Source organism: Siniperca chuatsi, linkage group LG24, assembly GCF_020085105.1.
Source record: "Siniperca chuatsi isolate FFG_IHB_CAS linkage group LG24, ASM2008510v1, whole genome shotgun sequence".
In the NCBI taxonomy this organism is placed as follows: Eukaryota; Metazoa; Chordata; class Actinopteri; order Centrarchiformes; family Sinipercidae; genus Siniperca; species Siniperca chuatsi.
Genome location: NC_058065.1, coordinates 4,823,251 through 4,840,868, shown reverse-complemented (window position 1 = coordinate 4,840,868; position 17,618 = coordinate 4,823,251). Strand labels below are relative to the sequence as shown.

Genomic DNA, 17,618 nt, shown 5'->3' with positions numbered 1-17,618 from the left:
CTCAGTGTCAGATCAGCTGAGTTTGTGCCACATTTTAAAAAGCTTTAAAAAAGTTTCTTCTTGTTCCCATTTTGTTTAAATTCTCTTAATCAGATGATTTACTCTTGTTATGTTTTACGGTGAAACTAAAGTTCCTTACAACATCAGCCACTTCTCTGTTTCCTCATGGCCTTTACGTTTGACACACTCAGACGCAGGAGGGAAGTGTGAGCAAAATGTAAAATGGCTTCACTGGATGATAAAAAATAAAAATTAGACACTGCTAGTGCTGCTGATAATAATGTACTCAACGTGATGTGATCACTGAGTTACGGCCACTAATGTCCGCTCACAATCTGCATTAATCCCCTTTGCTCAGTGCGACTGCGTGGGCCTCATCTAAAAGAGTTCACATGGAGCCTTTTGCAGTCAAACTAAGTTTGTGAATAAGCCACAACTTAAGGGCTTAATTTAAGGGATTTTAGAAACAGTAAATTGCTTTTTTTAATAACCCTATGCAGCATGCAAGAAAGGCATTAATACTCTCATCAATCAAATCATGAATACTATTCCTCACACTGTACTGTGTGTATTTGTATGGATTTCACTATGTGAGCTGTATCTCTCCCAGCTCTCCGACAGGTTACTGCCGGGGCTCCATCATGGCGAAGCCGGGTGCTCTGCTTCTCCTTCTGGCAGGTAAGCTGAGCCAGTGAAAAGTGCTTTAGACTAGAACCCTTATTTTAAAGGCATCTGATGACTGGCCTACATTTTCAACATGTAGCAGGCCCTACAAGATTTTATTTTACACATTTCTTCCCTGGAACGATTTGTCTATATTGTGCTAATTTCCAATACAAAATGTACCTGAATGATACCTTTTTAAAAACATATGCTCATCCATGAAATCATTATAAATGAATAAGGGTAAGGGCACCTTTTAATCAACATAACTAAGTCAAGTTGGGGCAATTTTGTTTCACTGGAGAGATTTTGCACTAGATTCAGTTTATTGCTCTTGCACTTCTTCATGAGGCGCTTAACCTTTAAGTCCTCACATTTCTGAACAAAATAAAAACCCTCAGAATGAAGCCAGCTCCTGTAGTGATGATGGAAAATATGTTCTACAGTCTGAGTATTTATTTTATTAATTCATTCAGTCTTTTACACCCAGACATCCTTGCTGTGATCAATGCCATTTGAAGTCAGAGGTGTGACTTGGGAATGAAAAGAAAGAAAGTTGGTCTTGATAGATTGATGTATGATGTCTCATTTCTTTTCCCTTCACATTCACGCTGTAGTTGCTGCCAGCCAGGTTGACCTTCTGTCCGCTGAAATGATTGTTAATTCTGGAGTGGTGAACATCAGCTCGTGTCCCATCACCTTTTATGGACGCAAATACTCCATGGTGGATGTGAGTAAAATGAAACATGTTTGAGAAAAGGCTTGTCTTTCCCTCTGCTGTTGTTACTGTATCTAACAGACAGACTGTTTGACTGCTGGTGACTGTCTGTTAGCGAAGATATCTAACACACATTTCAGCGACAGTTCAATAAAGAGTTCCAATGTTTTGGGAAATGCGCTCATTTGCTTTTCTTGCTGAGAGTTAGATGAGAAGTGTGGCATCACTCTCATGTCTGTACAGTAAAGATGAAGCTACAGCAGCAGCCTGCAGTGGGAGAAGAAGTACTCCGATCTTTCAAAGTAAAAGTAGCAATGCTGCAGCGTAGAAATACTCTGTTACAAGTAAAGGTCCTGCATTCAAAATTTTGCTTAAAACAATACAATTGCGACGCCTTGTCACAAGCTTAATAGTTAATGTATAGTGTGAGCAGGTTGTAGCTTCCCTGCTGTTTCTGTGCTGGATTAACTTAAATAGTCACCTGCTGCAAGAGATCAATCAGAACCACACAGATGTCTTCAATGCCAGAGCCTTTATTTCCAGCACCACAACCACATTCCTTCTGCACAACTGATGGGGAAGAAGTGCTTCTGTATGAAATCAGAATAATATACAAGAAAGAGATAACTGTAAATAACACAAGAAATGTATACAGTACACATGAAACATGCAAGCTGCTTGAACTAAAACTACATGCAGATTACACTGTGCAATGTAGTGCGAACAGCAGTGAAATAGCATGACAGTGTACAGGCCAGAGGCGTCTCTGAAGCTGAAACTGCAGGTTTAAGTCCATTAGCAAGGCAGCGCTGTCCTCTGCTGGCCGATAGATGATGTGCAGGGTAAATCACCAACGGCTGCCGCAGAGGCTGAGTTCCAGCTGCTGTGCATGCCTTGTTATTTAATGAGCGCACCTACGATGTGGCCCTTCTGCACATTAATGTTAGCAACACTGCAAACTAACCCAAAGCAAACTTAACTCCAGCTGCAGAGTGATACTGGAAGCATACTAGCATACAAGCTAGCGTAACTTCAATTCTTTTAGTCAGTGTGTAGCAGCTCAGCTGAACATACAAAGATGTGCAACTTGTCAGCAGGAGAGTGTTCAACTCAACATGTATGAAAACTGAAGTTTCCAATAATCGATGAAAGATGAATAAATACTGGGTACTTGGCTTTAAATGGAGCAGTTCTTTCAAGAAAGTTATTAAACTCAACACAACTAACTGAGCTAACTGAAACAGCAGTCTCAGAACATTGTGTTTATTTTCCATGTGATCAATATTCAAACTGCATAGTTCTTTCCAAGAAATTATTAAGAAAGTATGAGGAAAAAGCCGAAAGAACATTCGAGCATTACCGAATTCTTATCAGCTTCAAAGAGTAAAACTATCCAGTATTTAGAATTGCAATAATTATTTTAAAAAACTGAATTTTGTGTTGCAGAGTGTGTTTTTGATTGTATCCTATACTGGTAATAATCTTCTGACCTGTCAGATTTTATATAGAACCCAATATTGCCCACAAATCTCCAAATTTCCCCCCAGCTCGCTGTGAACATCTATTTATTCTCTCTATTGCAAAACTGCTCATACGAGTAAAAAAACGACATGTTTTGTGGTTTAGGTGTGAAGACTTGCTGGACTGAAAGGTTTTGCACCAAAATGATGAAGATGTTTTGATGTCATTATTGACTTGAACTCATTTTATTTTGGAGTAATTCATGTATGGTGTCTCTCTGTTTTTGCAGGTGTCGTTCAAAGATTCATCTGCTGTCATTTGTTTCAAAGAGCCCGCAACTGAAACTCCAACAGACTGTGTTTTGATAAAAGATCAGCTGACTACGGACAGAATGGATGTGATCGTTTCACCTTTCAAATTAGTTCCTGGATCAGACGTTCATCGAGCTGTGCCAAACATCAAGACCACTTCAGACTGCCTTGTTCTAGTTACCTTACGGGAAGAAAGTTTGAACTCATTAGTGAGTGATGATCAGTTCCATGTTTTTAGATCGACTGACTGTCCAGCCTTTTGTACAAAATGAACATTTCAGAGACATCGTGTGGCAAAGGAACTTCAAATCAAAGTTTATTTCATTCAAAACATATTTTGGAAGCCATTTCCTAATATTTTCTGTGTCTCTTCTGTTTATGCTTTCAGATCAGTGTTTTTTTCTACAGCTTTGGCGCACAAACAGTTATGGCAAGCAAGACATTTTCTGCATATACTTCAGCTACTTATGTAAGTATATGGAAGACCTAACTTTGGTCTCAGAGATGAGCCTGAGTCTGTTACCATGGCAACTTATGTCCTTCAACCATTCTGCTTTATGGCAAGTTAACTTGATCCCAACCTCAGGCTGTGATGTCAGACTCCAGCTGTCAGCCAGAGGTTAACCACTGGATTTCACAGAGTCTCATCCCTGAGAGGAGACCCAGTTTGTTCCTCTCGTGTATTGCACCATTACAGCTGAGTAATGTGACCCGAGCATTCAGTTATCCTAGAAATGAGCCCAGAAGGTCGTTTAACAGGAATCCTCAAAGACTCTTCTAACCATCTTGATTTAAAACATTCTACCTGCAGCAGGACAACGACAACAACAACAACAAGTTTTGGTTCTTTTTTGGTTCTTATTTTTTGTTGAGTTTAACAAAAGACCAAGGACTCACTTCTGGCTGCTGGCACTTGTGAAATGGGTTCTGGCTGCTGGCAACTTTCACCTCCAGAAGCGCGGCACATGTGACCTTCTGGGTTTTCAAACGTTGCTGGGTAATTATTGGGAAATGCTTAGATCTGTGGCTTGAATCTAATGGTAATATATGAGAGGTACAAACTGGGGCATCCTACGAGATGATTAGCAGTTTAGGAATTGAGCTTGAAACAGTTACTCACTGCTGATATACAATGCAGTGATGCAATGGTTTACTCTGTACTCGGCACGCTGGATTTTAAATGAACAGTGACAGTGACATTAAAGTGACGGTCAGCTTTTGTTTTTAGGGTGTTTACGTCCACATAAGATGGAGAGTGTGAGAATTGTGAACCAAAATGTATTTTGAATAAAAACAGCACTAATCTGTATATTTTTTGAAATTGTGTAAAAAGAGAGAGCTCACTCACAGTCTCAACCCACAGAGAATGATGAGTTTTTTAGCAGAAGCAGGCAGCTGTTCAGAGAAACTTGCTTAGGTCACCACTGTCCCACTGAATTGTCCTAAAATTGGAAAAAATATGTATACACGTATAAAAGGGGGATTCAAGTCAGTGTTCACTCAGTATTAGAGTAGTACAGTATCACACTATTAATCTTGATTTTTGTCAATTCCTTTTCTAGAGCCTGAATTCAACGGTCGGTAGCTCATCTATGGGTTCGTGGTCGTTTGCTAAATCTCCAGAATTGAAATACATGGACGTGAGCGGATGCAGAATCTCAGGTGGGCAAAGAAGGGGCTGGGACTCTTCAGGGATCCTCAAAACAAACTGTGATATTTTAAAATGACTGTTATTTCCTTCTCTAAAATGTTGTACACTAGATGGTGAAGTTTAATATTAAACTAATCTCATAAACCTCCCATCACCTCCCAGATGCCCCTTTTGTAGTCAATTCAAGTTACAAGAAGCTGAACTCAGAAAATTGCACCATGCAAGTCTGTGATGCGTCTGCATCCCTCTCTCCTGTCAGTACATGTGGAACCCAGGAGGTCTGCCTGGACAACAAGTAAATATGTTTTCTTTATATTATATTATTTCTAAAAATCTATCTATTTTTTGATCAGCTGATTAATCTTTCAGTCTATAAAACTTAAAAGAGTTTTCCAACGATGTAGCACTTCAATAACATTGTCGCACTCATAATGGTCAGATTTTCTTCCTGGTCAAAACCTACATTACCCACAATGCAACTCAGCTGCTGTCAATCCTTTTGGAGATCCCATTGTGTTATGCTAGTAGCATCTAATGTAGTCTGAAACCTAGGGTAATGTTTTCAAATCTCTTGTTTTGTCTGCCCAACAGTACAAAATAGCAGCAGATCCTCACATTTGAGAAGCAGGAACCAATGAATTGATTCACAATTCATTCCATTTTCTGCCGATCACTTTATCAATTAACTGACTAATTGTTTCACTTCTAATTCAGATATGAGCAGGTTCACTCTAAACAGATAAGAATGTCTTATCTGATGAGTTTTGTCTTTACTTTACGACCTGGACGTCTTTGACACCATTAATACTAATAACTACAAGCAGTACACCCGTGGACTGAGGTTGCGATACAGCCTTTTTATCCAATAACCCTCAAAATAGTAGCAGTATTAGTAAAATAGTTCTCCCCATGACGAGGAGGAAAGTGACCTTTAGGTGTAAAATTGGTGGAGTACCCCTTTAACTTTCAAGTGAGGATTCCTATTAACTGGAAATGACATCTTCATAGGATCCATAAAAAGACAGAAAACATCTGTCCCTTTCCGTCTCCATCAGGTGCGTACAACCCATTCCTGTGTGCACTGTGACCGGCTCCACTGTCATCGATTTCTCCGGCAGAGTCTACTCTGTCCCGGACCGGTGTGTATACGGTCTGATGAAGCCTCAAAAAAGCTCGAATTTCACCCTATTGGCCGGTTTCATGGAGCGACGGCGTCAAGATGTGCCGTTTTTGGACCACTTGATACTGTGGCTGGAAGATCCAGGTGTAAACATGTACCTGGAACAAGGTGGAAGAGTTCGGGTAAGCTGCCACAATCCATCTAAAAGCAAGTAACAGAGTTTTTATGGGGTTGTTTTCAAAGGTTTGACCAATCACTGAAGATCATTACATGCCAGGAGTCACTTTGTGTTGATGTATTTAAAGTATAGACAGTGTGGTGGCACCTTTCCTTTCTGATTTATAGTGGGGCAGAAGTACAAAGCAGCGTAAAATAGAAATGGAAAGTTTTTTTTACAATTAACTCAGTATTTGTGTTGAATTGTTACATACTAATTGTCAGAGTATTATCTGTTTGTGATGATATTTACTCATGTGTAGCAAAATAATCAAACTTTAAACTTCCACTCTTTGGCTTTGGCAGCTTTCAGGTGACAGATATTTACTTGTTGTTATTAATTCATTTCATCAGTTAGATTTGTATCTAGTGTTTAGTATCATATTTTACTCCTCATGACTAGTAACTAGAGCTGCCAAATGTAGTTTTTAATACAACCCCCTTTATATGGAGAGATAATTAAAGATCCAGATGCACACTATCATCCTGCGGTCTGTTTCCTGCACCTGTGGGTGTAGAATGATCTGTCCAACATTGTTTAAAATGAACTTTTGAATAATAAATGTTTTATTCAGCCACACAAACAAAACATTTAGGTTACAGCCTAAATCCTGCACAGCCATGCATTCAGAAGTTCTCAGAGAGCAACATATTTTATGTGAACCTTACAGTGTAGTGATTTCAGAGCGTTCAACTTAAATACATTATCTGAAGAGAGATAGACAAATCAGAAATGACCAGAACCAGAGTACAAACCTGTCCAGAATTACAAAATCTTCATCATTTGTAAATAACAGCCATTTGAGGATTTCTACCTCTGATGGATGGATTTCTGCATCTGTGACTAATAAACGTTGGTGCAACAGGAACATTGTGACAAAGCAAAAATATGATTTCTTTTTTACCGATGTTCTCATTTGCTGACGTCTTCTGTCATCTGTTACTTTTCCAGTGTGCTCTTGTTTCATCGTTCTCCCAGTAAATAAATTAGAAGCTGTTATTATAACTTTGAGTGAAGAGAGGAGACATTTTGATGGTGTAATCTGAGCAAAAGATTCTTGCCATTTACTGAGTGTTGCTGTGAAAAAGCCTATTTAAGTGGGAACGAGCGCACATGCAAAGCACATGTATGGATGTATTTGTGATGTTTCAGCCAGTGTTTCCGCTGTGATGTAGGTTAAAGACCAAATACTAACGCTCAGCACCACGGCTCAGCTGGTCCACGGTGTGGAGCTCTCCAAGGACCAGACTGGAGTTACTGCTAAGATACTTTCCCTCAATGCGACGGTCTTTTTTGATGGCAACACCGCACATGTGGCAGGTACAGAAAACTACAAAATATAAGAATGCCAGCTGTGCTTATTAGGTTGAAAGTTCATTGGTTTGTCTTTAATTGTCTCTTGACATCTGCCAGGACCTGCTGGAGCTGTAAAGGGCTTGTGTGGCAGCCCCACTCAAGCCAGTCAGACCACCACCCTGAGTGCAGAGAAGTCCTCTTCTTACAGTGCACTCGGGTACAACTCAGTCACAACCACATGAATGCACTGACTGATATTACCTGTTTATTGATGTTGTATGGGTTTCAAATTGAATGTGCCGCTCTGTTTGTCTCCCCCGAGCTGCGAGCGTCAGCCCAACGACACCGTTGACAGTACGATCGTCTGCAGCCTCGCAACTGAACAGTAAGAACTGACCCATTCAAACACACACTGAACACTGCTGTCAGCCTTAAAACAGGAACGAGTCATCTTTATCACACAGTCCTGAGGTGCCATGACTCTGTTCAGAAAACTGGTCATTTACTCTCATCCTTCCTCTGTGAACAGCTGTAATCTCATGAGGCAGGCGCCCTTCACTGCTTGCCACAGCCTCACTGACCCGGAGCCCTACATAACCGCCTGCACAAACACTTTGTGCAAATACCCAGAGGTGGACGATCTCAAGTGCCAGTTTTTGGAGGCTTACGCCAAGTCCTGCAACCTGAAGGGCAGCATCGGGCTGGAGGACTGGAGGTCAAAGGCCGGCTGCTGTAAGATCGTCACTCAGTTTCACTTCTGTGTTTCATGCGATGAAACGGGGCGAGATGAGATAAAAGGAAATCAAAATGTATTGATTTGTGCCTGCTGTTCCAGGCTGAAACAAATGAATCATACAGAAGAGAGAAAGTAGAATTATTGACAGAAACAGAGCAACTTGGGGTTAAATACACCGAACACAAGTCTAAATGTAATATATATTTAAAATATATATGATATACATGTACTAGTATACAAATGTGGTGCAGTATATATTTGTTTAGTTAATTCCACTTGGTCGTTACCATGGTGATGGAATTCAGGCACTTTAAGAAACTATAATAATTTCCTACTGTGTAAACACTGCAGAATGATCAGCAAAAGCTACTTAAAGTAGAAATATGTAGCAATGTAAGCAGCATTTTAATGTTCATTTTAAATTTTTTTTTTTAAATCTGGTGTTATTTAAATATACCTTTTTTTACTAAATCTATAATAATGCACCACATTTCATAAGATCATGACATGTTTTGTATGTATAATCTTGATCTGAAAAGTAACAAGTAGCTATAGCTGTCAAATAAATGCAGTGGAAATTAGAAGTATAAAGAAGCAAAAAAAAAAACCTTTTTAAGATGTTCATGTCATTCATCCTTCACTTGATAGTGAAGCTCATCATGTGTCTGTGTGTCTGTCTGTAGCTGCTGTCCCTCAGGCCTTCTGTCAGGACCAGTACTGCAGCCCTCATGAGTTCTGCGGCCAGAAGCTCGGTGGAACCCGCTGCTACTGTCGGGCCATTTTTGCCTCCAAGTACAAACCGACAAACACTTTAGGTACTGTGCAACAACCGTGGCATGAAAAGACACCGTTAAGGGTTGTAATGTTTCTTCAGAGGGAGAGTTGATCCAGACGTCCTGTAGCATTAGACAAAATCATCAGGATCAATTTGATGATTCCCTCCTGACCACAGCTACTGAATGTGGTTTTATTTATTTATTTAAAATGTTATAGCAAATCACCAACCAGTAGAGTTGGCTTTCTTTTATCTTGGTACATCATTTTTTGATCCTGTTATGAGAAGATTAACAGTTCTTGTTGTTAGATGTTTTTCAAAGTAAATATTCTGAAAGAAATTCTTTATATGTAAAGTTTTAACTCTCTACATTTGACAGACTACAGCTAGTGGGGAATTTGAATTTGTTTGGCTCATTAACTTATCTGCATTCTAAATTACAGGAAAAACAGGAACCAGATATTCTGGATTATATTTCTATAGAACATTGTACAAATGACAGAGAACAGAAGAGCATGTGACTCGAAAACCACCTGCTGATACACCTAAAAGATGCCAATTGATTTAGATATGCAAACATCTGGCAAAGGCACAGCTGTTTTGGGTTTTGTCGCTGCGCTCCTCTCTTGTCACAGATTAGTGTTTAATTCAAAACGGGACGTGTTTGTGCCTCCATAATAGCTCCGAATCAAAGAAATGTTTGTAAATTTAAAAAAAAGATCAGCACAAACCAGCTGTTGCTTACTGAATACCTCGACCCCAAATAAATCCATATTGAAGTGGTGATGGTTTTGCTTCTTTGTCCTGTTGGGTGTTCAGGCGAGCCGACAGTCTGCATGAAGAACTCTGCCACTCTCGCTCTGGCTGGATGTCTGCTGGAGGACAATGGCATCGACTACTCCGCCTTACAGCTCAATGACCAGAAGTGCAAAGGTTCCATGGACCAGCAGACCCACATGGTGACCTTCAGCTTCGACGGCAGCAACACCTGCGGGACGGAGGTTACGGTGGGTACTCTCCTGTAGTTCTTTGCTCTCAACAAGTACAAACACACATGCTGTTTGCTGGTCACTTCCCTGTAGACTGTAATGGCAAAGTAATGAGCCTCAGCCAGGCTGCCATATATTGTTATTTACAGGAAAGGTTAGGCTTCCAGGAAAGGCCTTCATCAGGCTTGTGAGTTTTTCTTCACCTGAAAACATGTCTGTGTTCCTTTCGCAATCTAGACTAACGACAACCAAATCATCTACAAGAACGCCATCAAGATGAGTACCAGCTCCGGCATCATCACCCGCGAGGACCAAGTATACATCGACTTCTCCTGCTTCTACACCAAGCCAGACGTCAAGAGCGCGGCCTTCAAGATCAAAGACGGGTGTGTGCAGGCCAGCTGAGCTTCACCTGGTTGTTAATGTGCTGACTGAAGCTTGTTGTAGTTAAAGTTTAAGACAGCTGAAGTGTGTGTGTCTGTGCTCTCCAGCTCTGTGGTGCAGCAGATTGTATCTGGAGTTTGGAATTACACTCTGATGATGAACGCCTACACCAACGCCGGCCTCACGGACCTTGTCCGGCCGGACACTGAGATCGGGCTGAACCAGAAGATCTGGGTGGAGCTGAAGACGGAGGGCCTGGACGGCAACATGGTTGCCTTGGTGACCGACTCCTGCTGGGCAACCAACCAGCTGTCACCTACTGATACTCTGCGATACAACCTCGTCATTAACGGGTGAGACAAAGCTCAAACTGAGACTTTGTCAGTGGCTTTACTGCTGATGAAGTCATCATGACCGTCTTCCTGTTTCTGAGCAGATGCCCGAACCCCGAAGACCAGACGGTGAAGGTGGAGGGAAACGGACTGGGAACGTCCAACTCCTTCTCTTTCAACATGTTCCAGTTCTCTGGGAAAAGCGGCGAAATCTACCTGCACTGCAAACCGGAGCTGTGCGCCACACAGGGCCATTCCTGTGCTCAGGTAAGCAGGGTGGAGGAAATACTGCTTTACTAAAGTCAAAGTAGTAATACAACAATGTAAAAATACTCCATTACAAGGAAAAGTCCTGCATAAGTACAGAAGTATTATCAGCAAATTGTACTTTAACAAAAGGACAAGTGCTCGTTATGCTGAATGGTTCCTTTCATGGTGTGATAGGATTAGTATCATTGATGCATTAATATGTGAGCAGCATTGTTGTTGTAGCTGGCTGAGGTGGAGCTGATTCTAGTACTTTGTAAAACTCCAATGTTACAAAATCATTTCTGTCCTAAAAACCTTCTTTTGCTGTGTGTCAAGAATATTTCAGCCTGTTTTCAATTTAAATCAACTTGTTTGAAACGATGATTCGTTTCTGTGCTATATAATTAATACATAATGCTAAAGAGATACTATAATATTTGTATACAAAAAGCTAAATATTCAGAAAGTGCCGTTGACCTTCATAAAGCCGACACAGTCTGAAGCCTGAACTCTAGCCATCCTCTCTGTCTTACAGTCCTGCGGTACAGGTGCTGTCAGGAGGCGCAGATCTTCCAGGTCTAAATATGCAGACGAAAGCCCAGCCCTCATCACTATGGCCTGGAGTAACTAGGTAAAGACAGCTCCCCTTTTGATTCATTACATGGTATGTATAAAGCCACTCAGAGTAAAGTCTGGATCTGAAGTGTGTCTAAAACGCTCCCACAATATTTGAGAGGGCTCCAGAAGTATCCTAACCCAGAGGAAGAGGACTCACACCTTCCTGAATTTAATTTGTTTTTAATGACTGAATTTTGATCTTAGTAACTAACCAGAAAGACATTTGAGAGAGAAAGGTTGGATTGAACAACATCATGCTGGTGATGTAGCTTTTCATAGAGCTAAACATGTAAAGTTTGTCCTGTGGGTGGCGCTAGAGGAAAGGTCAAGGAGTCATTCAAATTTTGATATTTTCCTACATCAGAGACCAAATATAAATCACGCTGAATCTCAGTTTTGTCTGGTTGTCTTCTCAGCTGATTCCTGACTGAACCTGCGTCCGATAAGGAGCCTGAAATCTCACTGGCTTTGAAAGGATGTTTGAAGTTATCATTGCTGTGAAACCAGATATATTTGCCATAACACCGATCTTCATTTGACCCACCTGAGATATTACATATTATTTCTGCAGAATCTGTGGGGTGCTGATTCAACCCACTGATTCATGCAACTTATTAATGAGATTTTGAAATGGAAGATAATCTGTGATGAAATAATAGAAGTGAAGAAGAAAAATAATCAAAGAAGGGTTTCGAGGGTTTTATTTACTATCTGCACTACTTCCTGGCACTGTGGGTTCTTTTTAAAATATATATAATTTCTTCCTTTCCATAATGTTAACTGCCTACTTTAAATGCACACAGCCTAAATGCTACCTAGTGAATGCAGAAACAGAATTTCTGTGTTTTAGTGACATGAAGTTAAAAGAAGTTTGTGGCTGAAAGAAGCTTTGCAGCAAGAAGGTTTAGAGATCCAGTGGAAGGAAAATACTGATGTGAATGTGAACACAACATTAAAATGATGATTATTAGTGGATTGAAGTTACTATAAATGAAGATTATCAGTTAAAACTGGCTGTTATTACACTGAGAGATGCTGTTGTACCCTTATTATGTTATTACTGTTATTAGCATAGAAAAACAAAAAAATAATAATAAAGGGAGTGGGTTAAAACAAACAATGAGTTTGAGTCATTTATTCATCTTTTTTTCTTTCCTTGGCATCAAAACCTATTGCTTGATTTATATTAGTGTGTGTGTGTGTGTGTGTGTGTGTGTGGGAACAGATGAAGTGGCTAACACAGAGTTAATAAAGTCAAATGTTGATCTTCAGATAATGAAGGAGCTCTAACATCAAATCATTAAGGAAATGTCCTTCACTTTTATTTACATCGCTGAGACTTAACTTCAGCATCTTTAAGCTACAATATTAAACTGTATATATTTTTTAGTCTGTTGTTCTCAAAAACATCTTAATATGTAATCTGAAGTGACCAAGGCCCTAAAATGTAAGAAAACAGAGCAGGGAACCATTTCCTGACCTCTTCCACATCTTATGCTCAACCTCCATCTCACCTTCTCCAAAGAGGCTGATCTTCTCGCTATATTGTCCAATATCACCATCAAGATAAATATTTCATTTCAAGCAGCCAACAACAGCCAGCTGATTATGATTGTGTAGATGACAAACCAGTCAGCCATTTTGTGCATAATACAAACACTCCAACTTTGAGAGGGCGTGGTAACTGTCAATCATTCTTTAATTTGGCCAATCAGAGGCTGCCGCCTGAACCAGTCGTCAATCACTTTTTAATGCATGATTCATTTCACAGTATTATATGGGGGGAGGTACACAAACAACTCAACGTTTCAACTAGCTTTGTTGTCTGCTTATCAACTCCTTGATCATAACCTCTGATTGGCCAAATAAAAAAAAATGATTGAAAGTTACCACGCCCTCTGAAAGTCTCCGGTCTGCAGAGATACCCTACTCAGAGAGACACCCTACATGCATGGGGCTCTTCTTCTTCTTTGAGGTTTTACGGTTACAGTTGGCCGTAATCGTCGTAAATGTCTTGCGAAAAGTGTGAAAAGGGCAGGTGCTTGAGCACCAAATGTAAGTGTTGCGTGGTGTTTGTGTGTGTGAGCCAAAACCAGTGGATGGTATCATATTGCAGACAGAGAGGAGACAGGAAGGGAGACGCCCAACATACAGAGAGAGCACCACCTGACTGAAATGTTACTACTTGATGCACTATACTTTGCTGTTTTGTTTATCTATTCCTTTATCTGTCTGTTCTGATATTCAATTATCTAAATCTATAATCTCAAAATGAAAATACTATCAGGAGAAAAGGAAAAGATTTTTACATATATATTAATCTGCTGCAGTTACAGTAAATGGTATCATATTAGTCTTACTTGCACAACTAACTGTGTCACCTCACTTGAGACAGCGCTGCAGTAGTGTATGTTCGTGGGTACTGTAGTGTATGTGTACTGTATGTGTACAGCTTGCCTTGTGAATTTGGGTTTAATTGCTCTTTAATAGTTTATATTGTTATTTCTATTGTTATTTTATTTCATATACATCTAATTATCTATTTCATACGTGTCTCTATTTATCTGGACTGATTTGTGTTCTTGTGCTGCTGCAACACCTGAATTTCTCCTCTGAGGATCAACAAAGGCTGATCTTATCACGGGCGCAAGAGGAAATTTCAATCCAACGCTACTACATACACAACATTTATTTTACAGGTTTGATTTGGTCTTTTCTCATGTAGGTGCATATGAATGAAAAATACTCTGGATTTATTTTCCAGATGTGAGTTATGTGTACAGAACTTGTTATTTTTAGTAGCAGTAGTATTTAGGTTCAACCCTTTCCTGTACTCCTCTGAGGTAGAAAGGATGTGAAAGCGGTTAATTAATAAACGCGTCTGTTTAAGGAAGGCACCTGAAGAACCTGTTTGACAGAGTGAGAGGAAACCACAGGTCCAGCCACAGCAGGGGGGAATTGGTTAAAAGCACAGTACATATTATTTTCATGATTATTGTTAGTGGCCCTTTTGATGAATTGGCCCTTGTAATTGGCCCTTTTCTCTACTCTGTTGATTTAGAAAAAGTTTAAAAAGTAATTTAAAAAATGGTCACAAATAAAACCAAGGAAGGTATTTGTGGCACGACATTTGCACAAACTGGTTTCTGTAATTGCACCTGAAACCCCCTCAGGATAAACACGTCAAAGTTCGCTATTTTAAGTCCAGTGATGGGTGTGTGAAAGCGGAGGACAGATTTAAGTCTGCCAAGAAAACAGAGGTGAAAGACAGCAGAGATCATAAAGGGGGAACCTGCTCAACTGGAAAATTAAATATTTGAAACCATGTGATGCATTTTTACAAACTACTGAAGTACAACAACAAAGATTTTTTAATCAAATCAAACCATGTTACTAATCGTTCTGTCTTCATGGGGTCAAGGGTCAAGTCCTAGAGTGTGAACAATTCACTAAAGCATCATAACCAATAAATAAATAACACAGACAACTATTTAGTGAAGTCTTTACAGCCTCATTTCCCATCAGGGAGAATGGGACACATCCGAACTCTGACGCTCACATGTCGATTTAATTTCTTTAAAACAGAAACAACAGTTTGTTTTATGTACAGAACAGCATTGTGTACATGTGGTGTATCAAAGGGGCAGTCCAGTAATGTCCATATATGTTCATCGTAACAGGAAGAATTTGTGCCTTTTTGTGCATCAGCGTAGATTGGAATCAGGAATTAAGTGTTTGATTTTATGCATGCTGATTGTAAGAACCCACGCTTTTTCTACCCTGGGATGGAGAGGTAGCACGATGCTGCTAAACAGGTCTGATGATTCAGCAAAAATCTCTCTGGGTTTGGTGCGAATGCTTAGAGTGATCCGTTTCTCTCATTTAAACCCTCTGTAACAGTTCATAAAACATACTGTACATTATTTTATCAACTTGATACCTTACGACTTTCCCTAAATTTGTAGAAATTTGTAGAAATGAACATGATGCTGAACTGATGACACTGATGAATTAGTTCTGTTTGAGCTGTCAGCTGTAAAATGTGGTCAAATAAAATGAGTAGTATATAAAATGCACATTTTTTCACGTGCGTGAGAGCGTGCATGTGTGTGTGCACTGGAGCCATTTGGCTGCCAAGGTCCCCACCACCACCGGGAAACCCTGTGTATGAGCGAGGAAGCTGTTAAATTGTGTGTGTGTGTGTGTGTGTGTGGTTGATTATTCTGAAGGTAGTGAAAGGAAAGACTGCTGTTTCTTAAGTTTAACACATATACCGACATGTTAATAAAGGATTATGATATATTCATGAATAAGTAAATAAATCAAATTGTATTTTCCACAAAGTCAGACGCAGGATGTAAGACAGCGGTGTCTTATTCTCTTCAAGTGATGGGCTCACATCTGTGGCTGTCTGTGATGGGAACTGGGACTTGGGACGTCGATACTGGAATTATCAAAGTTAAAGGACACTGGTGACACTCTTTATATTTACTTTTTAATAGACACAGTGGTCTATTATACACATGCGCATGATTTGTTGATTTATTTGCCAAATCATAATAGAATATAGGAGACAACAAGCAAATTTAAACAAAAAAAAAAGTAATCCTTTACTCATTGGTGTTCTTAATAGAGTATAATATTAATGTAGTATTTTGTGATCACACTTGAGAGATAATGACTGGGATTTTTCTATTTTACCTTTATTATATTTGTGACAGGCTATCTAATCAGGAGATGATGACTTGTTATTTAATCACAAATACATTTCTGTTCACTTTTTTACCTTTAACCGAGGAAGATCATCTGTGGTTGAAATAATTCCAGTCTTTTCCAGGGAAAAGGCAGTACTGATGGTGTTTTTTCTTTTTGATTTTCATTTACTTGCTGCTCAAGTTATTTTGATGATTACTTTTATAAAATACTAAAGTTCAACAACAAAAATTTACTCAAAGTAACTTTTACTCAAGTTTTACTCAAATCAAACCATGTTAGTAATCTTTCTGTCTTCATGGGGTCAAGGGTCAACTCCTAGAGTGTGAACATTTCACAGGGGTGCCCAAACTTTTTCCCTTGGAGGGCCAAAACTGAAACTTAATGGTGGGCCAAGGGCCCAAAGCAAAACCCTATTGTCTGGTATTGTTAAGATGCAAAATGCTACTAGGATCCAAAGTTCCCTTAATTGACTGACTTCCTGCGCAAAGTGTCACTCTGATAAAACAGAAATGAAAATCAAACAGCATGAACCTTTTAAAAATGAAAACTAGACAACTATTTAGTGAAGTCTTTACAGCCTCATGCTGTTAGAGTTAGTCCAAAAGTGGACCCAAGCGCAGAACACAGACTAAGAGGCAGGTGAAGGTGATTTATTGAATGTGTTGAGGAGATGCGTTGGCTGGTTATGGCAGAGGGTTGAGGAGGAATGGAGAACGGCGAGGCGGTGGGCCGGCAGAGGTAGCGGGGAAGCGTTGGTTAGGAAGCAGGCAGGAGTTCTGAGGCACAGGAGCCAAAACCAGCGTTAATCACTGGAAGAAGAACAGGGGAAACTGGTAAGCAATGGGAGTACATCTACAAGCCTGAGCACAGCTGCCACGGTGGCAGAAACAGCGATCTGGGTAGAGCTGGGCCTGAAGTACTGCGAGCGGATGCAAGGCAGGTGAGCCAGCTGGGAGTGGTGAAGAGCTGATCTCAGACAGGTGTTCAGAGGAGCCAGGAGACAGGAGGGGAGACCACGCCCAACATACAGAGAGAGACAGACGGGGGAGCACCTGACTGAAATGTTACTTTGGTTTGAGGCAGCGATGCATGATACGTTGCTATTTTGTTTATCTATTCCTGTTTATCTGTCTGTTCTGATATTCAATTATCTAAATCTATAATCTCAAATGAAAATACTATCAGGAGAAAAGGAAAAGTATTTTTACTTAATCATATATATTAATCTGCTGTTACAGTAGATGGTATCATATTACTCTTACATGTACTATACTTTGCTGTTACTAATCTCACCACTGTGTCACCTCACTTGAGACAGCACTGCAGTATTAGTTTAAGTACAACACTGTTCCTGGGTACTGTAGTGTATGTGTACTGTATGT

The 17,618-nt window shown here is 39.9% G+C and overlaps 1 protein-coding gene across 1 annotated transcript in view; it reads left to right on the top strand.

The window, feature by feature from the left end:
- LOC122872443 overlaps positions 1 to 17,618 on the top strand; it is a 59,636-nt gene that overhangs the window by 1,558 nt on the left and 40,460 nt on the right. Inside the window, exons 3-8 of the mRNA XM_044188691.1 lie at positions 622 to 678; positions 1,281 to 1,393; positions 3,132 to 3,362; positions 3,542 to 3,622; positions 4,716 to 4,815; positions 4,967 to 5,066. Coding sequence (XP_044044626.1) covers positions 622 to 678; positions 1,281 to 1,393; positions 3,132 to 3,362; positions 3,542 to 3,622; positions 4,716 to 4,815; positions 4,967 to 5,066 — 682 coding nt within the window. The remainder of the gene's footprint in view (positions 1 to 621; positions 679 to 1,280; positions 1,394 to 3,131; positions 3,363 to 3,541; positions 3,623 to 4,715; positions 4,816 to 4,966; positions 5,067 to 17,618) is intronic.